At 41.8% G+C, this 22571-nt stretch overlaps 1 protein-coding gene across 2 annotated transcripts in view; it reads right to left on the bottom strand.

Annotated features, from left to right (window-relative positions):
- The window catches only part of LOC149154952 (NAD(P)-binding Rossmann-fold superfamily protein), a 286049-nt gene that overhangs the window by 34586 nt on the left and 228892 nt on the right, over positions 1 to 22571 (bottom strand). For both annotated transcript variants that reach the window (XR_016263163.1, XM_089441598.1), the window contains exon 4: positions 18751 to 18947. Coding sequence is in view for 1 of the 2 variants with exons in the window: in XM_089441598.1 (XP_089297724.1) it covers positions 18751 to 18947 (197 nt within the window). In the remaining variant the exon portion in view is untranslated. The remainder of the gene's footprint in view (positions 1 to 18750; positions 18948 to 22571) is intronic.

A 22571-nucleotide genomic window follows, 5' to 3' on the forward strand; every position in this document is an offset into this window, starting at 1 on the left:
TCACATTGGGTGTACCTACGTGCTACTTACAATCCTGCATGCCCTTAGCCTCATGTTCGACCTCCTCCTCATGCTCCTGATATCTAAAGCCAAGTCCCCACCAGCAGAAGCACCTCTTGGTCTCACCCTCTAACTGCCCTCCTCTACATGATGATCCAACCCCTGAACTATGCTTCTCCTTCTCCTGTTCATCCAAGAAATGAGGCATGGTATGGTCTAGAGACTGGCCAAACGTATGGGTGTTGTATTGCTAGGATTGTGCATGCATGTGCTTGGCTTCTCTGCTGGTTATGCATCATTTGTTGCATCCCCTCTAGAATCAGCAGGTTCTGCCTCACCAATTGTTCCTCATCAAAAACCTCCATGATCTTGCTAGCCTCCCCACTGCTGGCCAAGATCATCTTCTGATAGGACTGTAATGTTCCAAATTGAAATTTACATCTAATAATAGACACATGAACTAGGCTATAGTAAATAAATTTTACTACACATGCACCAGTTAATAAAACACAAGAAATAGGGCGAATAGCTGAGCCATTTTATTAATGTGGAGAATGAAGTACATCAAATAATAAGAAAGATAGAACCTAGGCTTGCTGCATAAAAGCAAGGCAATATCTCGTGTGAATACGATGGTACCCAAATGCTGGAAATGGCTCTACTACCAAATCTGCATCCACCTAGAAAAGTCGTTGCTGCTGTTGGAAAGGAACCACTGATTTAGCCCTTCCAACTGCTCCAAAAATTCTAAGAAATTAGCCACAAGCACTACTCCACTAGCTCAACAAAACCCAAAAATATCTCACGAACCCAAGTGGTGAAAATGGTCCTAGAATAAACAGTGTCTTCCTCCAATAATTTCTATTGAGTGGAACTAGGAATTTTCCCTCAGGATTGCTCAGAAAACTCTGCAAAATTAATCTTAGCCTCCTCTCATAAGACCCACAATAACCCAGAAAGGGTTTGGGCTAGATCCACAAGTCACTCGTGACCCCAAATCTACATGTTGCTCCCACAAGTCTACCAGTGAAGCTACAGAAATCAAACTGCTGCAAAATGGGCCAAAACTCCCGCAAGAAATCCTCCCCAAGCCCTGTGAAATTTCTCTCCAATCTCCAAGTGATTCGAACCTCCCCAAGCCTCCAAAACACCTACTCTCAACAAGTACGTAGAAGCTGCCAATACACCCCTGCACAGGGCTTGAATAGATAAATTCGGCCCTCCAATTTTAAGCACTTTCAGGCCTGTGAATCTCCAAGGGAAAACTCGTCCTCCTTGAGTGGATATCCCTACAAAATCCCCGGCCCCAACACCTTTGTTGGTTTACTTGGCTAAACAGCTCAAGAAAACATGTGTTCAAAGCTAAGTTGCATGAAATGGGGAAACAGGTACGAGTTTTCGAAACGGGCACAGGGACGGGTACGAGATGCGACCTCCCCAAATTTTGGAAACGGGAAACGCGAATATATATATATATATATATATATATATATATATATATTAGAATTTAGGACATTTAAGAAATGTTATGTGCAATCATAAAGCATACATGATACATTATAATTTATTACATTTAAACATTATGATTAAATTTACATCACATTTACTCATGAATGATCACATAATGAAAATAAAAATATCGAAATATCCAAAAGCAACCTTTATTATATATCCAAATCTCAAAATCAGCTTTTATTATATATATGAGGCTGCAAGTACAATAAAGACTATAAGGTTGCAAGAACTATAGAGACAAAAGACTAATACTCATAAAAAATAGAAGCAGAACCATGCTCAACAGTGGATGGTGGTGCTAAAGAAGATGATGGGCAAATTCCACTTCCAGGCTGGGCCTCAATATTCAAGGCAGCGAGAGAGAGATCCAAATCAGAACTTTCTGCATCAACATCCCATTCTTTAGAAGGACCATTGTTGTATTATGGACCCCTACGAGATGCAAGGCGAAGGTTGGAGTGCACATAAACAAGATCCTCTGCCTTCTGTGAGCCCAACCTATTGCGCTTCACAGAATGAATAAAACCATAAGTGCTCCAATTCCTTTTTGTTGATGAGGAGCTTGCCACTTGTGAAAGAATACGAATGGCAAGATTTTGCAAATGTACACTATTTTCTCCATAACAAATGGAGCTTGCCACTTGTGAAAGAATACGAATGGCAAGATTTTGCAAATGTACACTATTTTCTCCATAACAAATCCACCACCTAACTGGATTCATGGTGCTTCTCTCCTCCAAAGTTGATGTATCTGCATAATCATCTAATCCTACAGCAAAACTGGCAAATTCTTCCTTTACCTCCCGTGTAGATGAGCAGGAAACATTCTCATAAGGGCTTTTTTCACCCCATTAGCCACCTCTCTATCCTTATGGGGTGCCTTCCTCTTCCCATTGCTTTGAGCAATAAGCTCCTCATCATAAAATTTGGGGTTCAAGGCATGAGCTAAAGTGTGCAATGGCGTGTTGAAATTGTTCCACCTATCAACAATCATTTTCTTGACTAAATCAACAAAATGATCATCAACAAACAAAAGTTGTGGAGACTCTTGCGAAATGATTTCCATAGTTTTCTCAACCATGGAATCCATGCCATCATATACCTCTCCTAAGAAAGGTTGGTCAGTGTCAGCATTCTGAAGAAGCTCAAATGCATGGGTTGTGAACTTTAGCAAGAAATCTATCTTGCTCCACCAATCCTCATCAAGGCACAATCTACGCACCATATATCCCCGCTCTAAATCTGCTTGTCTCCACTCAATCGAAAGTTGACTCACCACCATAGAAACTAATGCATGCTTAACCTCAACAAGGCAGCGCAACATCAGAAAGATTGAGGCATATCTTGTCTTAGCAACTTTTAACAACTCCAATTTGGAGTACTCTCGAAATATTGCCCAAGATTGTTGGTGGTTGGTGATGAATTTGACAATCTCCCTTGCTTCCCCTGTGATTTCCTTTATCCATGAAACTTTGTTGTCGATCTCCTCTAAGATCATATTCAGATTATGGATAATGCATGTTGTCCAAAAGATGTGGTCATACCTCCCCTCAATAATTAAACCTACAGCTTTGCAAACTGGTGCATTATCCGTGATAACTTGCACCACCTTGTTAGGCCCTATTTGTTCAATAGCTTTTATAATAACATCAGCAATGAACTGTGCATCTTTTACCTCTCCTGAGCAGTCTTCCGCCTTGATAAACATTGCTCCTTTGGGGGAAGTGGCAATGATATTTATCAATGGTCTGCGCCTTGTATCTGTCCATCCATCTGAGACTATGGTAACCCCAGAGCTACTCCAAGAAGAACGAATTGGTGATAAAATATCCTCCACAAGCTCCTTCTCATTTTTGAGAAGCTGAGTTCTGACTTTCTCATAGTTGGGCCCCTTGTACCCTTGAGGAGCTTTGTTAATTGCCCTTATCATATCTTGCCAGTAAGGAGAGCGAACAACATTGAATGGGATACCACATGCATAAATGCACCTAGCCACTCTGGAATCAGTTTCTTCTCTCGCTTGCACATTCACCAATTTAGCAATTCTGCTATCCTGAACTGAAGGGGATGCCCCTCTGGTATTTTTGGGTGTTGGTTGTTCATGTTGTTGAGTGGCACTGGCTCTCCTCTTTCTTGCTTCATTACAATCCTTGGCTCAATGTTAGATGGAGCTTGAGGAGTAGCTTGAGTAAGCTCACCATGCCTTCTCTTAATAACATCCGCCTCATCTTGCTCTCTTTGATATGCCATCCTTGCTAATGGGTCTATTGTTTTTGTGCAACCCATAATCGCTGTCCTCCTCCATGCAAAAGATGTGACTTCACTCTTGGGTAGGAGCCCTTGTACGAATTATTGCAAAGATTACATCGCCATTCCCATAAGCCACCACCTCCACATTTTTGAAGCTTCTGAACATGCCTCCAAAGAGGATAATATTCAGCCCTTGGGTTGGCCCTAGGGCTTGAACTTGCAGTTGCACTTTGGTTGGAAGCCATTGCTGCAAAAATAAATAAATAAAACAAATCTGTAAATAAAAAACGTTTTCCATATTTTTGGCAGCATAAACCCTCGAAAAATTGAAGACATAGTAAGAAAAAATTAAGAAAATGAATGTTTCTTACCCAAATTAATTTTCTGTAGCTGAAGCTACCCCAAAATGCCAGAAAAGATAAGAGAAATATGGCTGTAGCTGAGCCAAAAGCCAAGAATGTTGTAGCCGGAAACTCTGCACTCCAAATCTGCTGCTGAAATCTCTTTCTCTTGCTGCTGAAATCTCCTTTGCTCACTATTGAAAATGCCCTAGCTGAAACCACTGCTCTCTTCCTCTCTTCTCCTTTGCTAAAATCACCAGTCTCCAAGAGAAACGACTTGCTAAATTGTGTGATGAGAGAATGAAGTGAGGGTCACTTTTATAACTTGAGAGAGGCATCTAGAAGCAATTAGAAGCCACTTTAGTCGCCTAATAAAAAAATAGAAGACAAAATAATAAAAAAACATAAGAAAAAGTCAAGTTGCATGAGGAAACTCCGCCGTACGGCCCAGAAACTCGTTTCCAGCCGTACTGGACATGTTTCCTCCTCGAGAAACAGGCCAGTACGACCGGAAACGAGTTTCAGGGCCGTATGGTACAAGTTTCCTCGTTTTCGTTTCATTTCCGTATGGAAACGGACCCTAGACCCACATTTCCTGCAACTTAGGTTCAAAGGTTAGATTGTCAAAAGATACCAAATGGAGGCCTCCTTGCCTTATTTATAGAAGTTGGTCCTCTCTCTCTTGGTGGACCCCATTTTCCACTAACTCACACCCCCTTTCAGTGTCTTTCTTCCTCCACAAGTGCAGATTATCTCCAAGGGTGGAATTGCCTCCTTTTTATGGTCCCCACATTCCACCAAGGCTGAAATTTTTGTTATTCTCCTAAGTCCTCATGCCTCCCATATCAAAATTTCCTCCAATTCTTAAATTTTAAAATTGTGTTATACAGAATCTCCGTTGACCTCCTCAGATGAAAAACAAAAATCGCAATTGGGGACATTACAAATTGAACAGTAGCCTGGTTCTGTTATAAGGGTTTCACTATCAACAAAGGCTTTTCATAATATCAGCCTCAATATCACATCTTTCTAAGAGGTTTGATCATTATTCTCTTGGTTTCCACCACATCAGAGGTACTACATCAAGATAGAGGTACAGTGGTTCAGCGTTTCATTGTTATCATCATCTTACAACACTTTAAGGAGTCTCGCTAAATGAGTCCATTTGTCATCAGTTGAAGTGATGCAGGAAGGGTTTCACTATCTCAGTGTATATCTGGAAGTTTATTTGCAGTAAGGGATTTTATTGAAAATCATTGTAAGAGGGTCATTATCCCTAGTACAGGAGCTCACAATTGTTGGTCAAATTTATATTTAAGGGTGGTTGGGTGGTACTAGGCAAGTAGTTGAAGTCACCTTCAGGTTGTAGCCTAAAAATACTTCAGGGTGGTACGGTGGTGCTAGGAAAAGTTGGAGCTTGCAAGGGTGTTGGAGCATCCTATCAGTAGTAGCTAAAAAAATCCAGGGCGTTGGGGCATCCTTCTAGTTGGAGTTGGAAAATTGAACGCTTTTCTAGAGTACTAGGCAATTGGGTCTTCCCTTTTCAGTTGGAGCTGAAGCATTTAATGTACTGATAAATTATTAGAGAAGTGTTCGGTGGTTTTTCTCCCAAAAGGTTTCCACCTAAAAATTTGGTCTCTAATATCTTTTGATTTAGTGTACTATTAATTTATGTTTTGATTTGATGAATGCTCTGTAAAAGAAAAAATTAACTAATTGTAAGAGAAATACTGCTTAACTCCCCTCTTAGTATTTCCAACATAAAAATCTGTTTCCAAAATCCCAACTAGTAAAGTATCCCTCTTCTCCCCTTTGAGGGTTGGCTGTCGCCAATCCTCCTAGCAAGCCCTATTGGTACTATCCTTTGTACCATGCCCTATTCGCCACTATTTGCTCGTGCTTGTCGCAACAGATACCCTACCCAGAGACTTCTTGTTGGCCATTGCATCCTACAGATATTGGATCATGCCCAGTGTGGCATTATGCCTACAACACGATCCTCCATGTTGTCTCTACTCTGTCACACCACCTGCATTGAACCTTGTTGTCTCCTCTGCGACTGGCCCGTCTGTAACTTGAATCCTGCAACTATGCGCTCATCTTCTTTCTGGTGACTAACTGACAAATTTACCTACTGTCTGCGGGTTCCCAGTGGTTGTCTGACAATCCTGGACTAGTTTCTAAGTGGTTGCATCTTCATCAACTACCCATACTCCTACTACCCCCTGCCCAAGAATCTTAATTGTTGTTCCTGCTGCCACAAACCCACCACAACTACTGCCAACTCTACCTACACCCTAGAAACCTCTGCCCAACCTATTGTCAGTCTACCCGTGCTTTGTAGCCCACAACTTGCCCTCTACAAACCCAGCACAGGTTGCCAAATGACTAAAAAGAACTGTCGCCTGCTTCGAGGGCTCAACTATAACCTACTCTCTCGACAACCTCCATAGATTTCTTCAAGAAGCCCTACTCACGACAGTACCTTGCCATGCTTAGACCTAGTCGACCTGTGTTGTCATGTCCTCTCATGTGCAACACCACAACCCAACCATTGTTGCTACTGTCTGGTGGCTAGCCCGTCAGCTCTCCGACCTCATGTCTTACATCACCTAGTGTCTAGACTTCTTGTAATCAGTGCTCAGCCTCGTGGCTGTAGAAACCTTCACATGAACAACTTTGCGCAAATTGTTCTTTTCGTCACATCAACTTGCGATGTTGTTCCTCAACAATTGAACTCTTTTACTGCCCACAAACCTCTAAAGTGATTGTCCTCTTGCGATAGTTAACCTATCCCCACACCACGTGGATTCTCTTACGGAATCTAATATCTCGTGTGCCTTTGCATGTGCTTTGCAACTCGATGGTTATGGCCTGCAACTTTCCCTCAACAAGTTCCTTTGGTCTATGCCCTAAGATCACCTTGCTCTCGGTTTACAAGCCTATTGCCAGACCCTCTACTGTATGTCAACTGTGCCTGCAAGCTGCTACTCCAATCCTAATGTTGCCACCACCATTGGGGGCTCTTCTACGCTTCTGCTCCACATCCCATGGTCTACTCTCATTGCCCTCTGCCACAACTACAGCAAGTATGTCACAGCCTCTTGTGCTTCGTTCTACCCCTACGACCAACCTCTGGCACCTTATCTGCCTTCAATATGCCACCCCCCTAGATCTGTTACACTACTCCCTCAATCTGTCACTCCTCGTTCATGTGTGTGCCTCCTTTCTCCTTCAGATAGCCCTAGCACACCTACAGCCTATGTGTTGAAACTTGAACCTCTTGCAACATTTGGAGTGTCGATTGGGCATGTACCCACGTGTCTGCCCGTGCTCAATGACTACTCCACTCCTCTACATAAGTAGTCGCACTATGTTTTCCTTGCACACTTCTGTTGATTTTGGGTAGCATCGGATGTGCTCTAGCTCCAAAATTTTGTGGAGGGGCTAGAACACATGAGATCTCCAAGACCCCGAAATCGTTTGGTGAAATTCCACCCAGTTTGTATTTTATTAAAATAATTAATATTTTTAATGAGGTTCCTAAGTCTAAACTTAGGAAGATTAAAATATTAATGGGTATTAATGAAAATATGGGTGAGAAGCTTCTAAGAGATGAGGATCAAATCTAATTTAATCTTAGCCGTTGATTAGAGATTAGATCACGATTGTTGATATCTCAATAGGAAAAGTATAAAGGAAGAGTTGAGAGTCATTTGGAGACACATCGGGCAGATACTCAGTAACCCGAGGGAAATCAATTCTCAAGGAGTAAAAATTCGATTTCAGAGGGAGAGTTGTAAGGTGAAGAAAGAAAAGGGCATCAACATCAATCAGAGACTGAGGAGGAGGTGATGCAGTGCATCAAAGAGACAGCGCAGAGGGAGAGCTCTGAGAGACATCGCAGCTAGGGACGCAGTTCTCATGCAGTCCTCATGCAAAGATGATGCAAAGGTAATGTAGTGAAGGCTGGAGGGTCTCAGGGGTGTCAGAATTTCTCCAAAGTGAGGAAAATTATCTCAGGTGTTTTCTCATAAGTTTCTCTATGTTCTGCGAAATCATTCCTTGTAAAGAGATTGTTGTTGAAGAATAATAAATAAACCCTCATTTGATGCATCGGTTTTCCCGCATTGGGTTTTTACGGAACAATTGTCAAAAAATAACTGTGTTGATGTGATTGATTCTTGTGCTTGTATTTCTCTGTTCTTTTCTCTATGCTATTATGTGACAACTACAGTAGAATTTACTTTGATGTTTACTGAAGGGTTTTGTAAATAACTTATTGTGGAAAATAAGTAGGAGAAATAAATCAGTTACTGCAGTAGAATTTCGTGTTTGGAATTTTCACATGGTATCAGAGCTGAGATCGGGCAACAAGATTAGAGAATCTGCAATGAGTCGGGAGCATGATGCTGGAGCAACAACTCAAAAGGACTCACGCAGTTCTCCCGGGAAAGAGGAAAGCATGAAGAATATGGATCACGACTATTCTATGTTAGCTTCCAGACTGGAAGAAGAAGTCGCTTGCTTGGCAAGTTCTGCTTCCTCTGAGGTTTGGTATATTGATAGTGGAGCTTCTGCGCACATGACAGGAATAAGAGAATGTTTCTCGAGCTATCAAGAAGAACAGATGAACTTCCAAATCACCATGGGAAATAAGTCAAAATGTACCCCCGTCAGAAGAGGTACTATAGTTTTTCAAACAGAAGCAGAGGATCGGTTTCAAGCTACCAATGTGTTGCATGTGCTTGGATTAGGGATGAACTTACTCTCTGTATCTCAGTTACAAAACAAGGGCTATGATGTTTTCTTCATTGGGAAGAAAGTATATGTCAAACATCCAAGTTGGAAGAAGAAGGCCCAAATTGGAGTCAGAAGTAACAAACTATATAAGTTATAGCTAGAATCTCCAATGGCACTGATAGGCAGCAGTGGAGAAAAAGATTTGAATGAACTATGGCACAGGAGGATGGGGCACTTACACCATGGGGATCTAAGAATTCTCAAAAGAACCATCACAGGAGTTCCAAAATTAAGTACCAAACGAGACAATGTATGCAGAGGGTGTGCCCTAGGCAAGTACGCCAAAGTGGCTTATTCCAGAAGTAACAGTAGGGCTAAGTGTGTTATGGGATTGATACACTCAGATATTTGCGAACCCATGTCCACAAAAGCTCTTAGTGGTGTCGAATACTTCGTCACCTTCATTGATGACCATTCTAGGAAGACTTGGACCTACTTTCTAAAAACCAAGGATGAGGTTTTTGACTGATTCAAAGAGTTTAAGGCTCTGGTTGAGAATCTGACTGAGATGGTAGTGTGCAAAAATACAAAGCCAGGTTTGTGGCTAAGGGGTATGCTCAGAAGGAAGGAATAGACTACGAAGAAACCTTCACCCCAGTAGCCAGGTATACTTCTATTAGATCTGTGATATCCCTTGCAGCACAAATGGGGTGGAAGATTCACCAGATGGATGTCAAGACTGCGTTCTTGAACAGGGTGATAAAAGAAGTATACAGTGAACAACCAGAGGGTTTTGAGACACATGAGAAGAAATCTCATGTGTGCAGGTTGAAGAAAGCCTTGTATGGGCTTAAACAAGTGCTTAGAGCATGATACAGCCGAATTGATGGTTACTTGCAGAAGATGGGATTCGTTAAGAGTGACACAGATCCCAACCTTTACTATCTGATTGTAGAGAATGAGCCTCTAATTCTAGTGTTATATGTGGATAACATTTTTCTAGCTAGTTCATCTAGGCTCATCAAAGTTTGCAAGGAAAACCTAGTTACAGAATTTAACATGAAGGATTTGGGACGCATGCATTATTTTCTGGGGTTGAAAGTTTGGCAGCAAAAGGGTGGAATTTTCCTTGGACAGGGAAGATATGCTACAAAGATTTTGAAAAGGTTCAGAATGCAAGACTGTAGACCTATGGCTACTCCAATGATTACCATCTGGAAGAAGATTGATGCGTCTAAAGATAAATAAGTCGATCCCACCTTGTATAGGCAACTCATAGGGTCCCTAATGTATCTGGTCAATACAAGGCCAAACATTTGTTACACTATCAACACCCTCAATCAGTTCATGGTGGAACCAAAGAGGGCGCACTGGGCAGCAACCAAGCATGTTCTCATATATGTGCAAAGAACAGTCGAGCATGGATTAATGTACACCCGAGGCAACGACATCAGGTTGAGTGGGTTCATTGACGTAGATTGGTCTGGAAGTTCAGTAGATCAGAAAAGTACCACTGGATACTGTTTCAACATTGGATCAGGAATGACCTCTTGGTGTAGTAGGAAACATAAATCCGTAGCTCTAAGCTCAGCTGAAAATGAATATATGGCAGCTAGCACATCATCGTGTGAAGCCATATGGCTTAGGAAGTTGCTAGTGAATCTACTCAAGAGAAGGATGGAAGCGACCAATATTTTGTGCGATAAGCAGAGTTGCATCAAGCTCTCTGAGAATCCATTTTTCATGATCGGTCGAAGCACATTGACATCAAGTGTCACTTTATCAAAGACTGTGTCTAGCGAGGGGCAGTATAGTTACGATACACTCTGATAGGAGAACAGGTGGTAGACATTCTCACCAAGGCTCTAGAAAGAACAAAGTTTGTTTATTTCAGGGAGAAGATGGGGATGATTGAGAATCCGTTTTAGTAGCAGAAGCAGATAGTGCAAGGAGTTGCAGTGCAACAATTAGCAGTGGCAGTGTTATGGGCAGCATGATGCAGCATATTGAGAGGGAGTTGTAGTACAGATGCGGCAGTGATAGTGACAATGTCATGGGCAGCAGTACAAGTTGCAACAGTGCAATGGATGAACGGCAGCAACCCAAGCATCAATAGCGCAGAGGACCAATGTCGTGGATTAGTGTGATACTTCTACTGGGAAGTATTACTAGAGCACATTCCTTGCTAAGAGGGAGTGTTGATTTTGGGTAGCATCGGATGTGCTCTAGCTTCGAAATTTTCTAGAGGGGCTAGAATGCATGAGATCTCCAAGACCCAGAAATTAAAATATTAATGGGTATTAATGAAAATACAGGTGAGAAGCTTCTACGAGACGAGGATCAAGTCTAATTTAATCTTAGTCATTGATTAGAGATTAGATCACGGTCGTTGATATCTCAACAGGAAAAGTATAAAGGAAGACTTGAGAGTCATTTGGAGACACACCGGGCAAATACTTAGTAACCCAAGGGAAATTGATTCTCAAGGAGTAAGAATTCAATTTCAAAGGCACAGTTGCAGGGTGAAGAAAGAGGAGGGCATCAGCATCAGTCAGAGACTGAGGAGGAGGTGACGCAGTGCATCAGAGAGACAGCGCAGAGGGAGAGCTCTGAGAGACAATGCAGCTAGGGATGCAGTCCTCACGTATAGATGATGCAAAGGTGACGCAGTGAAGGCTGGAGGGTCTCTAGGGTGTCAGAATTTCTCCAAAGTGAGGAGGAAAATTATCTCAGGTGTTTTCTTAGAAGTTTCTCTATGTTCTGCAAAATCATTCCTTGTAAAGAGATTGTTGCTGAAGAATAATAAATAAACCCTCATCTATTGCACCGGTTTTCCGCATTGGGTTTTTCCGGGGATGATTGTCCAAAAATAACTGTGTTGATGTGATTGATTCTTGTGCTTGTATTTCTCTATTCTTTGTTGGAATTTCTAAGTCTGACTATTAGAAACCCTTCATGTGCTTTCTGATTTATTTATGCCTACTTGTTCTGTTTAATTAGCAAGTTATTTACCATGTAAATCGTGAAAAATAAATACAAGTACATGCTCAACACGTTATAGATCATCAAATAAAGGAAAAACAAGCACACAAGTGACACCATTGTTTTTGGACCAATGTCCCCGGAAAAAACCAATACGGGAAAACCGGTGCAACTATCTGAGGGTTTTATTATTAAGTAGTTTTAGAATACAATCTGGGTGCCAAACCGACTCACCCAACAGAGAATGATCTCGGCAGTAATAGCTCTCAGTCGAAGACAGATATTCCGGCTAAAACCCCGGATGAACAATCCCACAGCTCTCGGCTCCAATCTGCCCCACAAAATCTCCAGCGTCTGCCTCTAGGGACTGTGTCAGCCCAACTAGCCCAAGGTCACCCCAACTCGCCCTGTGTTAGCCTCTAGAGGCACTATGTCAGCCTCTAGAGCCTTTGCATCACCCACACTGGTTCTCTCTGGCACTGCGCAGTTCCTGGCTACCTCTGCGTGGGCCCTGACTGGCTCTACGTGGCCTCTAGCTGGCTCTGCGTCCCTCTCTCCCGGCTTCTGCGTTGATGCTCCCGGTACCCTCTTTGCCTCTCTGCTTCTGTATTCACTGCCCCTCAGATGCAACTCTGATCACTCCTTTGATTTCTTCAGCAAGCCCTGCCCCAGAGAATCGAATTCTTGATCAACTCAGTGTGTTCTCCAAGTGACCCTCAAGCCTCCTCTTATATTTTTCTCGTTGACAATTCAACGGCCGAGATTAAGTCCCTAATCAACGACTAAGATTAACACTGGCTTGATCCATGACTTTTGAACCCTTCTAACACAGTTTTATATTAATTCACATTAATATTAGACTCCATTAAAAATATTAATTATTTTAATATCTCCCAAACTGTTTAGAATCTTCCCAAACCATTTTTGGGTATTGGAGATCTCATGTGCTTTAGCCTCTCCACTAATTTTCGTGGCTAGAGCACATCCGATGCTACCCCAAATCAACACTCCCTCTTAGCGAGGACTGTGCTCTAGTAATACTCTTCATTGAGCATCACCCTAATCATCCGGCATCGGTCCCGGTGCTGATACTAGGCCTGTTGCCCAACATCCTTTGTACCGCTGCATCATGTACTGCTACCCAAGGCCCTGCCGCTGCCACTGCTACATCCGTACGGCAGCCCCTCTCATCATGTTGCATCGTGCTGCCCATAGCATTGCCACTGCTAACTGTTGCACTACAACTCAGTTACTGAGAAGTAAGTAACTGATCTCCCAACTTTGACATCTCTGTCAACCTAGAGACACCCTCGATGCTGAAACTCCCTCTGTCGCTGACAAGTGCCCCTTCTCTGACCTCTACGCTGCTGCAACAACTCCATGCATCTCGCACTGCTGCCTCGCACTGTAGCTCCCTCCGTCGCTCCATCCGCATTCACTAGTACTGCTACTCCTCTTCGGGGCTCCCGTAGCAAGGTATAATCCAAGAGGCTCGGTACCTCGAGGATCCTGCCCGTCATTGCCTGTAGTCTATCTGACTACAGCTCGATGTCTCCCCACTTCCTCTCAAGTGGTGTGTGAGCAATCATGGCACAATCATCATCTATCTCCACTTCCTTCTCCGCCTTTGCTGGCGTAGCCTTGGTCTTGGAGGCCTCTCCCTTGCTCTTATTCCTTGGACACTGGCTTGCATAGTGACCCAGTTCCCCACAGTGGAAGCATTTGACCTTGGAGAGGTCCTTCTTCTGTTTCTCCTACTTTCCCTCAGATGCTAGGGAAACATCCTCTTCTTCCTCCTTCTTGATTCTGACCCCCTTGCCACTGCTTCCCGCCTTGGTCAGCCTTCTGATCTCTTCTTGGCGAAGAGTCGCCCACAGTTCCTCCCAATCTGGAAGGGTCGACTTGCCTAGTATGCTCTGGACAAACACCTCCCAGTCTTCTGAGACTGCATTCAGGGCTGTCCTCACCATCAATTCTTGATCCGGTGTGGCCCCTATGAAAGTCAATTGATCCCAGATCTCCTTCAATCGACCGAGGAAGGCGTCGATCTATTCTCCCTTCTGCATCTGGTATGACCGCAACTAATTTTCTAGCATCTTCCTCTACACGGAAGTATGTTGATACAATTTCATCAGGGCCTCCCACATCGCATTTGTCGTTTACTTTTCAGCAATATGTGGTACTACATGGTCCTTGACCCCGTCAAGGATGATGCTCTTGGCCCTCACCATTGCCTCCTTGTACTTATCGTTCTCAACCGGGTCAACACGGATCGCTATCATTTCCAAGGCAAAGTCCTTGAGACGATTCCTGTCTAGAACGCACAAGATTTTAGCCTTCCAGACTACAAAGTTTGAGACTCTGTCCAGTCTATCCTGGTCTCTTACCCCGTTCACTGCCATTCTGCTGCTCCTCTACTTCCCTCTTGGAAGTTCTTGGTGTGACTCCCTCTGACCCTCGATATCCCTCCTGGAAACCCCTCTACCAATGTCGAGATGCCCCCACTCCGATTGTTAGTGCAATTACACCACTGATCTGGATTTCTTAGCTTGAAATCCTCAGTAGCAAATCCCTCCTCCTTGGTCTTGCCCTATTAGGTATTGTTCTGACCACAATACCCCACCAGCGTCACTCCGCAACTTACCCACAACCTCCTATGCCTCAACAAAGTAAAGGTTAGAGCTTCTACACTCTGCGCAATCCCGGCACCAGCAAAATCTGCACCTCCTGACCACGGGCGTCAATCCTTCCTGACTAAGAAAGATGATCGGGCACTGCGTAGGTCAGCGCTGCTCCCTTTTGCCACTGCATTGATCCTCCTCCCGGCTCAAACTTAATGACGCGGGCACTGTGTCACCCCTTCCTTGCTGCTTCCCCGCTAGGAACAACTTCTATCACTTGGGATAGTTGTTTCTGCTATTGCTGCTCTGCTCGGTTGATGCCCTCAGTTCTCCTATGATCTGCAACCATGCTCTAATACCATGTTGGAATTTCTAAGTCTAACTGTTAGACACCCTTCATGTACTTTCTGATTTATTTCTGCCTACTTGTTCTGTTTAATTAACAAGTTGTTTACCATGTAAATACTGAAAAATAAATACAAATACATGCTCAACACATTACAGAACATCAACTAAAGGAAAAACAAGCACACAAGTGACACCGTTGTTTTTGGACCAATGTCCCTAGAAAAACCCAACGCAAAACCGGTGCAGCCATCTGAGGGTTTTATTATTAAGCAGTTTCAGAATACAATCTGGGTGCCAAACCATCTCACCCAACAGAGAATGATCTCGATAGTAGTACCTCTCAGTCGGAGACAAATATTTTGGCTAAAACCTCGGATGAACAATCCCACAGCGCTCAGCTCCAATCTGCCCCATGAAATCTCCAGCGTCTGCCTCTAGGGACTGCGTCAGCCCAACTGGCCCAGCGTCACCCCAACTTGCCCTGCGTCAACCCAACTGGCCCAGCGTCACCCCAACTCGCCCTGCGTCAGCCTCTCAAGGCACCGCGTCAGCCTCAGGAGCCTCTGCGTCACCCATGCTGGCTCTCTCTGGCACTGCACAGCTCCTGGCTGCCTCTGCATGGACCCTGACTGGCTCTGCGTGGCCTCTAGCTGGCTCTGCGTTCCTCTCTCCCGGCTTCTGCGCTGATGCTCTCGATACCCTCTCTGCTTCTGTATTCACTGCCCCTCAACTGCAACACTGATCACTCCTTCGATTTTCTCAGCAAGCCCTGCCTTGGAAAATCAAATTCTTGATCAACTCGGTGTGTTCTCCAAGTGACCCTCAAGCCTCCTCTTATACTTTTCTCGTTGAAAATTCAACGGCCAAAATTAAGTCCCTAATCAACGACTAAGATTAACTCTAGCTTGATCCATGACTTTTGGACCCTTCTAACACAGTTTTATATTAATTCAATTTTCCCTAAGTTTAAACTTTAGACTTAGGGACTCCATTAAAAATATTAATTATTTTAATATCTCCCAAACTGTTTAGAATCCGCCCAAACCATTTCTAGGTATTGGAGATCTCATGTGCTTTAGCCTCTCCGCCAATTTTTGTGGTTAGAGCACATCCGATGCTACCCCAAATCAACATTCTTTTCTCTATGCTATTATGTGACAACTGCAGTAGAATTTAGTTTGATGTTTACTAAAGGATTTTGTAAATAACTTAGTGTGGAAAATAAGTAGGAGAAATAAATCACTTACTGCATTAGAATTTTGTGTTTGGAATGTTCACAACTTCAACCCGCAGTACTCACTGCTCCACATGACCTATCTCCCATGCGTCTATCCCATCAACGTTGTTATCACCTTTCCAGCCATCTTCTCAACCCACTTAGCTACTGAGTTGTTCCTTGGCTAGTGGCTACTCCCTACGATTACCCTAACCTGCCTGTTACCTTGAGTTGTGACCTACACTTCCACTCACCTATGCTGCCCCTCAGACATTGTCGACCCTCACCAATTCGATAGACAGTGGAGTTGGTTTGACAACCCACGCAAGTTGTCAACCCCTGTCTTCCCCTTTAAAATTCAGCAAAAAAATAATTTTTGAATTCAGCCCCCCTGCAACAGCGAATTTTTTTGCCCGTACAATTCAATTGATTTCCTTTGGCCCCTTTAAAAAAAATCTGCCACTAAGATCGTGGTCTAACCTAGCCCCAACAATCCTGTATGAACCTAGCACCTTTAGATCGATTATTAGAGTTTATCGTTGTGATAACATGTTAGATTTTCCTACAAACCTAGCATCCAACACTTAATTCCTAGCAGACTACAAATTTACTAATTAATTGCATAGCTAGGTTCATTAAGACAATAAATTCAGTAAAAGCATAATGTGCCAATCTCAATCACAATGACAACAAATTTTTCCCTATCAAATCAGTTCATAAATAAATTGATTCAGAACCTACTTGGGCACTCATACTGGGACAATGGTCCAACTGAGAAAATACATGTACATCTAATACCATTGTATCACACTCCTCATTGACATGCCTCTCTCAATCTTGTGTTATTGTATGGTGTGTCTTCTCCTTCTCCTTAGCCTTGTTTTTATAACTTATCATTGAGCTAAATCCCTAACCCTAATCTCCAGAGTGATTGACGATCGAGATTAGATCTCGCCTCACTTGAGATCAAGGGCTAAGATTAAAATATTATGACTAAAGTACATATCGTACTTTTTCTAATGTTTCTTTAGCTCAATAAGCCAACATAATAAGTATGTTCTTTTCCTAAGTGAGACTTAGGCTAAGATACAAATGCAACTTGCTCACACAAGAGCAAGTGTCTAAGGAGACTTTGTGCAAGTTTTGAACACCTAGACACTTAGGCATGTGTAGAAGTACCTGCGAACTACAAACGTTGACAAAAGGAACCTAAGCTCCAAAGAATGTAGAAAGTTTATAGTCCTTTTATATTAACTTAAATGTAAGAAATGGGTTTCATTCCCAATGTTATGTCTTACATGTTGGGAATGGTGTAAGCAACACTTTCAAGTTTCAACCACTATCAACATCATAATGTAATCATTATGGTATGTATTTCTAGGATTGGTTTAGGCCAACTTAGTCCACATTCATTTATATTATTCATAGGTTTTGTTAAAGGCCAACATAGTCAAAATGGGCCCATAACCCCTTTTTGGGGAAAGCATCCTAGCCCTTGGATTGTGTATATATACACAACCTTTTAGTTTTAAATGTATATCCTATGATTTATTGATCTCTAACTTAAGCGATTTCGCCCACTGGCAAGTGTGTAGTCTTTTTTATTAACTTGGATGTAAGAAATGAGTTTCATTCTTATTATAGGGAATGGTGTAAGCTTCACTTTCAACCATTAGCAGCATCATAGTGTAATCATTATGATATATACTTCCAGGATTGGCTAAGGCCAACCGAGTCAATATACAATAAGTCAATATCCATTTATTGTATTTGTAGGTTGGTTAAGGCTAACCTAATCAAACTAGGCCCATAACCCCTTTTGGAAAAAGTGACCTACTCGGATTGTGTATATACCAACAACCTGTCATTTAAAATATATCTTGAGATTTGTTGATCTCTAATACAAGTGACTACCCTAGGAGCAACATCAAGTATTGTGCTCTTTTGTTCTTGGGATCCTTCTCTCTCGTGTGTTCTCTCTTGCCTGATCTTATCTCTATAATGCATAATTAGGGTTTTGTTCTTGATTCTCTCACTTTTGCAAAAGTCAAGATTATGATGGGAATATATGTGGAAACCATGGGAACTAAGTTCAAAAGCATTCCATCTTCACTCCATATGTTAACTCGAGGTCAAATACAAGAGTAAATTATGTAAGATTTTATTTAACTCTTGAGATTGAGGGCAATGTGTTTATTAAATGGCAGAGTAAGAAATTCAAGAATTTAAAGTTGAAATGAATATCATTCTCAAGAATAATTTTCTAATTTAATTTAAATTGATTTAATTTAGATATTAATGTCCACTAGTGGACAAGGTTGGTCAATAGGAATGCAAAAACTACAATGCTGTAAATGAACAATGAGAATGCTAACAGCGTCTCCAAAACAACTGCAAAAGTACAAAAATAAGAGTCAGCAGTAAATAATCCGTCACATGGTTTCTAATCCAGTGTCTCATTGAGTAACACGTAAATAACAAAAATCTCATTTAAATGAACCTTTCCTTCCTATATGTTTGTTATTGACAAAAATTACACCTGCTCTTTGGACAACAGTAAACGAGTATACTAATTGTGTCTAGCAAGTAATATCTAGATAAGTGTGAATTTGAGAAAGGAGTGTGAAATTCGTAACACCAAAAGGTACACAGGACCTTGAGTCTCACATGTTTGTGTGTGTGCTAGACAGTGTGCAAGAGAGAGATAGAGGTCAGAAGAGGGGTAAGAAATTACTTTGTATACTTCTGCAGGTAGGATAAACGGTGAAGGAAACCATGACTTTTTCAACCAGGGATAAAAGAGAAAATATATGACCCAAAAGATCTTTGCCACAACAAGAGCAGTGGGAACACTGATTGATAGCTTAGGAAAGTCGTACTCTAAGCTCACAACTAATGGACGGAGAAACTCAAATGTATTCACTGGAGCACCTGCAGACAAATTAAGCATTTTCAAAGTGTCAGGTACATATATCCAAGAAACTTGACAACAATAAATAGGCAATCAACACCGAAATGCTTTATATTGAAGAATGATTGATTTTCATGTAAATATTTTCATAAGACTATGAAAGACTAAAAACAATTAATATAGACAATTCTCTGTGGGAATCTATGTATAAAAGACCTTAATTTCAACATACATGAAGAGCACTAAAAATTTCAGTGTATGTATTCATGAGATGATGTACTAAAATATGATATGCAAATATCCTGGAATAGGATTAGTGGAAGATTAGATGGCCTCAAGAGGAGATGTAACGTTTATGATCCTCAAATACACCACAATATGGAGAAAGAATTGCCTATCTCTCTTTGGGTCTGGGAAGTATTCTTTGCAAGTGACCTTGAACCACATAGATGGTAACTTGCTTATTAGTGCTGGTAAGTCAGCCTGCATTTATAATCACTACAAGAATGGTGAATTGATATCTTTTTGTCTACATGCAATTTCCAAGTGTTGTAGTAGCATTCAAAATCAGTATGTTGATCACTAATGGAGCCCGACAAAAAACCATAATTTCCAGAAACCATAATGTTCATTTGTTGGTTGTCCATTTGTCTCAACCAGCCAAACTGGTAGGATCATGGCCATGGACTGGTCAGCGGGTGGAGGGATGTCACTAAGTCACTACCATTATAATGATGTTGTGAACCAAATGATCCTTGACCTTGCCATTTTGTATATATAAAATCTCCTTATTGGCTAACAGAACAAACTGGGAATTACAAAGGACTAGAATACTAACCAATATTAGATGGTCTATCTTTGTCACTACCATTTTTCTCAGTTACAAGGTACTGAGGTATCGCTATTTTCTATTTCAAACACTCTTCATTTAAATATCAGTATATCTTCTGGAAATCCCTTTCTTTTTAAAATGGAAGTGCCTAATACATCTACAAGAAATACCAGTACAGTATACAAAAGATACAGTAAAACAATTCTCCAAGAAAAACACAGCAAAAGATAACTCCAATGGATAAAAGGAGTTGAGGAACAAAAGGAGGACACCAATATAGTACCCTTAGAACGACCACATCCAACAAAGATTTGTTGAGTGCCATGTGGCAACTCACCAAACATTCAAGGCTGAAAAAAGTTTGTGCTGATTCAAGCCAACAACTGGCTAAGGCTGAGTCTGAGTTATACAACACCTGACAGATTTCATAGGATAACCTAGTTACAAGACCTCCAAAATATTGAAGCATCCAAAGGCTAAAAGTAGGATCTTCAAATCAAATTGAAATGCTTGCTCATGACAACTGATAGTTAAAAAACTTCATCTATTGCCATTAGAGGGGAAAACATATCACCTAGTAACCGGATTCGTTTGAAACCCCCCAAGAGTCCGAATTCTAAGAATCGGACACGACTCGCTAGGAATTCGAATCCCAAAATGGGACACGACGTGTCCGTACCGGATTCGTACAAATCCTGTACAGACACGTCGTGTCCTGATTCTGGGATTCGAATCCCCTAAAATGAAACCCGCGCGGTAGAAAAGGGCGTTGTTCGTTATGTTTTTCACCTTATTTCTCTTTCAGTTTTGCATACTTTGAGCTGTGGGCAAGGAGCTAAGGGTTTGGAGCAAGGAGCTAAGGGTGTGGAGCGTTCGGCAAGGAAATTCAAGCACTAGGGAAGTGCATTTCAACTCTATTTTTTGCATTTCTATTAGAGCAGTTTGTATATGATTTTTTTTTACAAATTTGTGCATGTTTTGAGGAATTTGAATCCCAGAACGGGACACGACGTGTCCGTATGGGATTCGTACGAATCTCGTACGGACACATCGTGTCTCGATTCTGGGATTCGAATCCCCTAAAATGAAACCCGCACGGTAGAAAAAGGCGTTGTTCCTTATGTTTTTCACCTTATTTCTCTTTCAGTTTTGCATACTTTGAGCTGTGGGCAAGGAGCTAAGGGTTTGGAGCAAGGAGCTAAGGGTGTGGAGCATTCGGCAAGGAGATTCAAACACCAGGTAAGTGCATTTCAGCTCTATTTTTTTTGCATTTCTCTTACAGCAGTCTGTATATGATTTTTTTTTACAAATTTGTGCATGTTTTGTTTACTTTTTTACAGTATTCATGGCTCAAGCAAAGGCAGCAGTTAGGGGGCAAAGGAAGGGGAAGAATGTCTCCATTGGAGATGCCCCTCCTCCCCCAATATCATCAGAGTTTGTTGCAAGTAATGTTGAGGGAAGAGGAGGACCTAAAGACAACATTGAGAAATATCCCTTGTGGAAATATGTCACAAGAGAGGATGGGACAAGCACCAAGGGGAAGGGAAAATGCAATGTGCAATGGAGATGCAACTTTTGGCACATTTCTTTCAAAAGCACATATTTCTGTGTGAAAGGCCATTTGTTGGCTTTACCAGGTTGTGGAATTGGAGCTTGTAAAGCTGTTCCTTTACAAAAGAGGAAAGAAATGGAAAAGGAGTCCACTGTTGGTATGGAAAATGTGGCTGCAAAATCAAGAAAAAGCAAGAATGAAGACCCCCTTCCATTTTTGAGGAAAGGCACCACCAAATTTCCATTTGAGAGTTCTATTGGGGGACAAGAAGCAAAAAGAAGAGCAATTACACTTGGTCCAATGGACAAGATTTTTCAAAAAGAGAAACGGGAAGAGCTTGATCTCACCATTGCCTTCTTTTTCTATCAAAACTTCATATCATTTAATGTTGCACGCTCACCTCTATTTATTGAGATGTGTCGAGCTCTAACTCACGGGTCTCCATCATGGTATGTGTCTCCTGGTTCAGAGAAGCTTAGGACCACATTGTTGATGAAGGCAAAAAAAGAGGTGCAAAAAATTCTTAAGCCTATTGTAGCATCATGGCCAACATCTGGGGTTAGCATTGTTTCTGATGGATGGACAGATCCAGCACGACACCCAACCATCAACTTCATGGTGTCTTCCTTGAATGGTCTAGTTTTCTTGGAAGTAGTGGATACACTTGGAGAATACAAGGATGCACCATTTATTGGTGAGTTATTTATTAAAGTTATTGAAGATGTAGGTGTTGATTCTTGTGTGCAAATCATTACAGATAATGCACCTGTTTGCAAGGCTGCTGGCATGATTGTGGAAGCTAAATATCCACAAGTGTGTTGGACACCTTGCATTGTCCATTCATTGAACTTAGCACTGAAATCCATTGTTTCTGATGTGCTTTGGATTGGTAACACTATTGAGGATGCACGACATATCTGTAACTTTGTGCAAAATCATACAAATGCCCTCACTATCTACAAGGAGTACACCAATCTATCAACGTTGAAGATTGTTGATCCATGGTTTTCCTCTTCACTCATGATGTTGAAGAGGTTGAGGGAGGTCAAGACCGCTCTTGGGTCCATGGTTATTTCTAAGTTTTGGTCTTTTTGGAGAAAGACAGATCAAGTAGCCTCTAAAAAAGTGAAGGACATAGTGCTAGATGATGTTTGGTGGGAGAGGGTAGATATAATTATTCAGATCATGGACCCTATCATTTCTTTGCTTCGATTTGCAGATACAGACAAACCCATCCTAAGAGAGGTTTATGAGGGATGA

The sequence above is a fragment of the Pinus tabuliformis genome, chromosome 9 (genome assembly GCF_031772625.1).
Source record: "Pinus tabuliformis cultivar Carrire ecotype Pingquan chromosome 9, CPIR1, whole genome shotgun sequence".
Taxonomy (NCBI): domain Eukaryota; kingdom Viridiplantae; phylum Streptophyta; class Pinopsida; order Pinales; family Pinaceae; genus Pinus; species Pinus tabuliformis.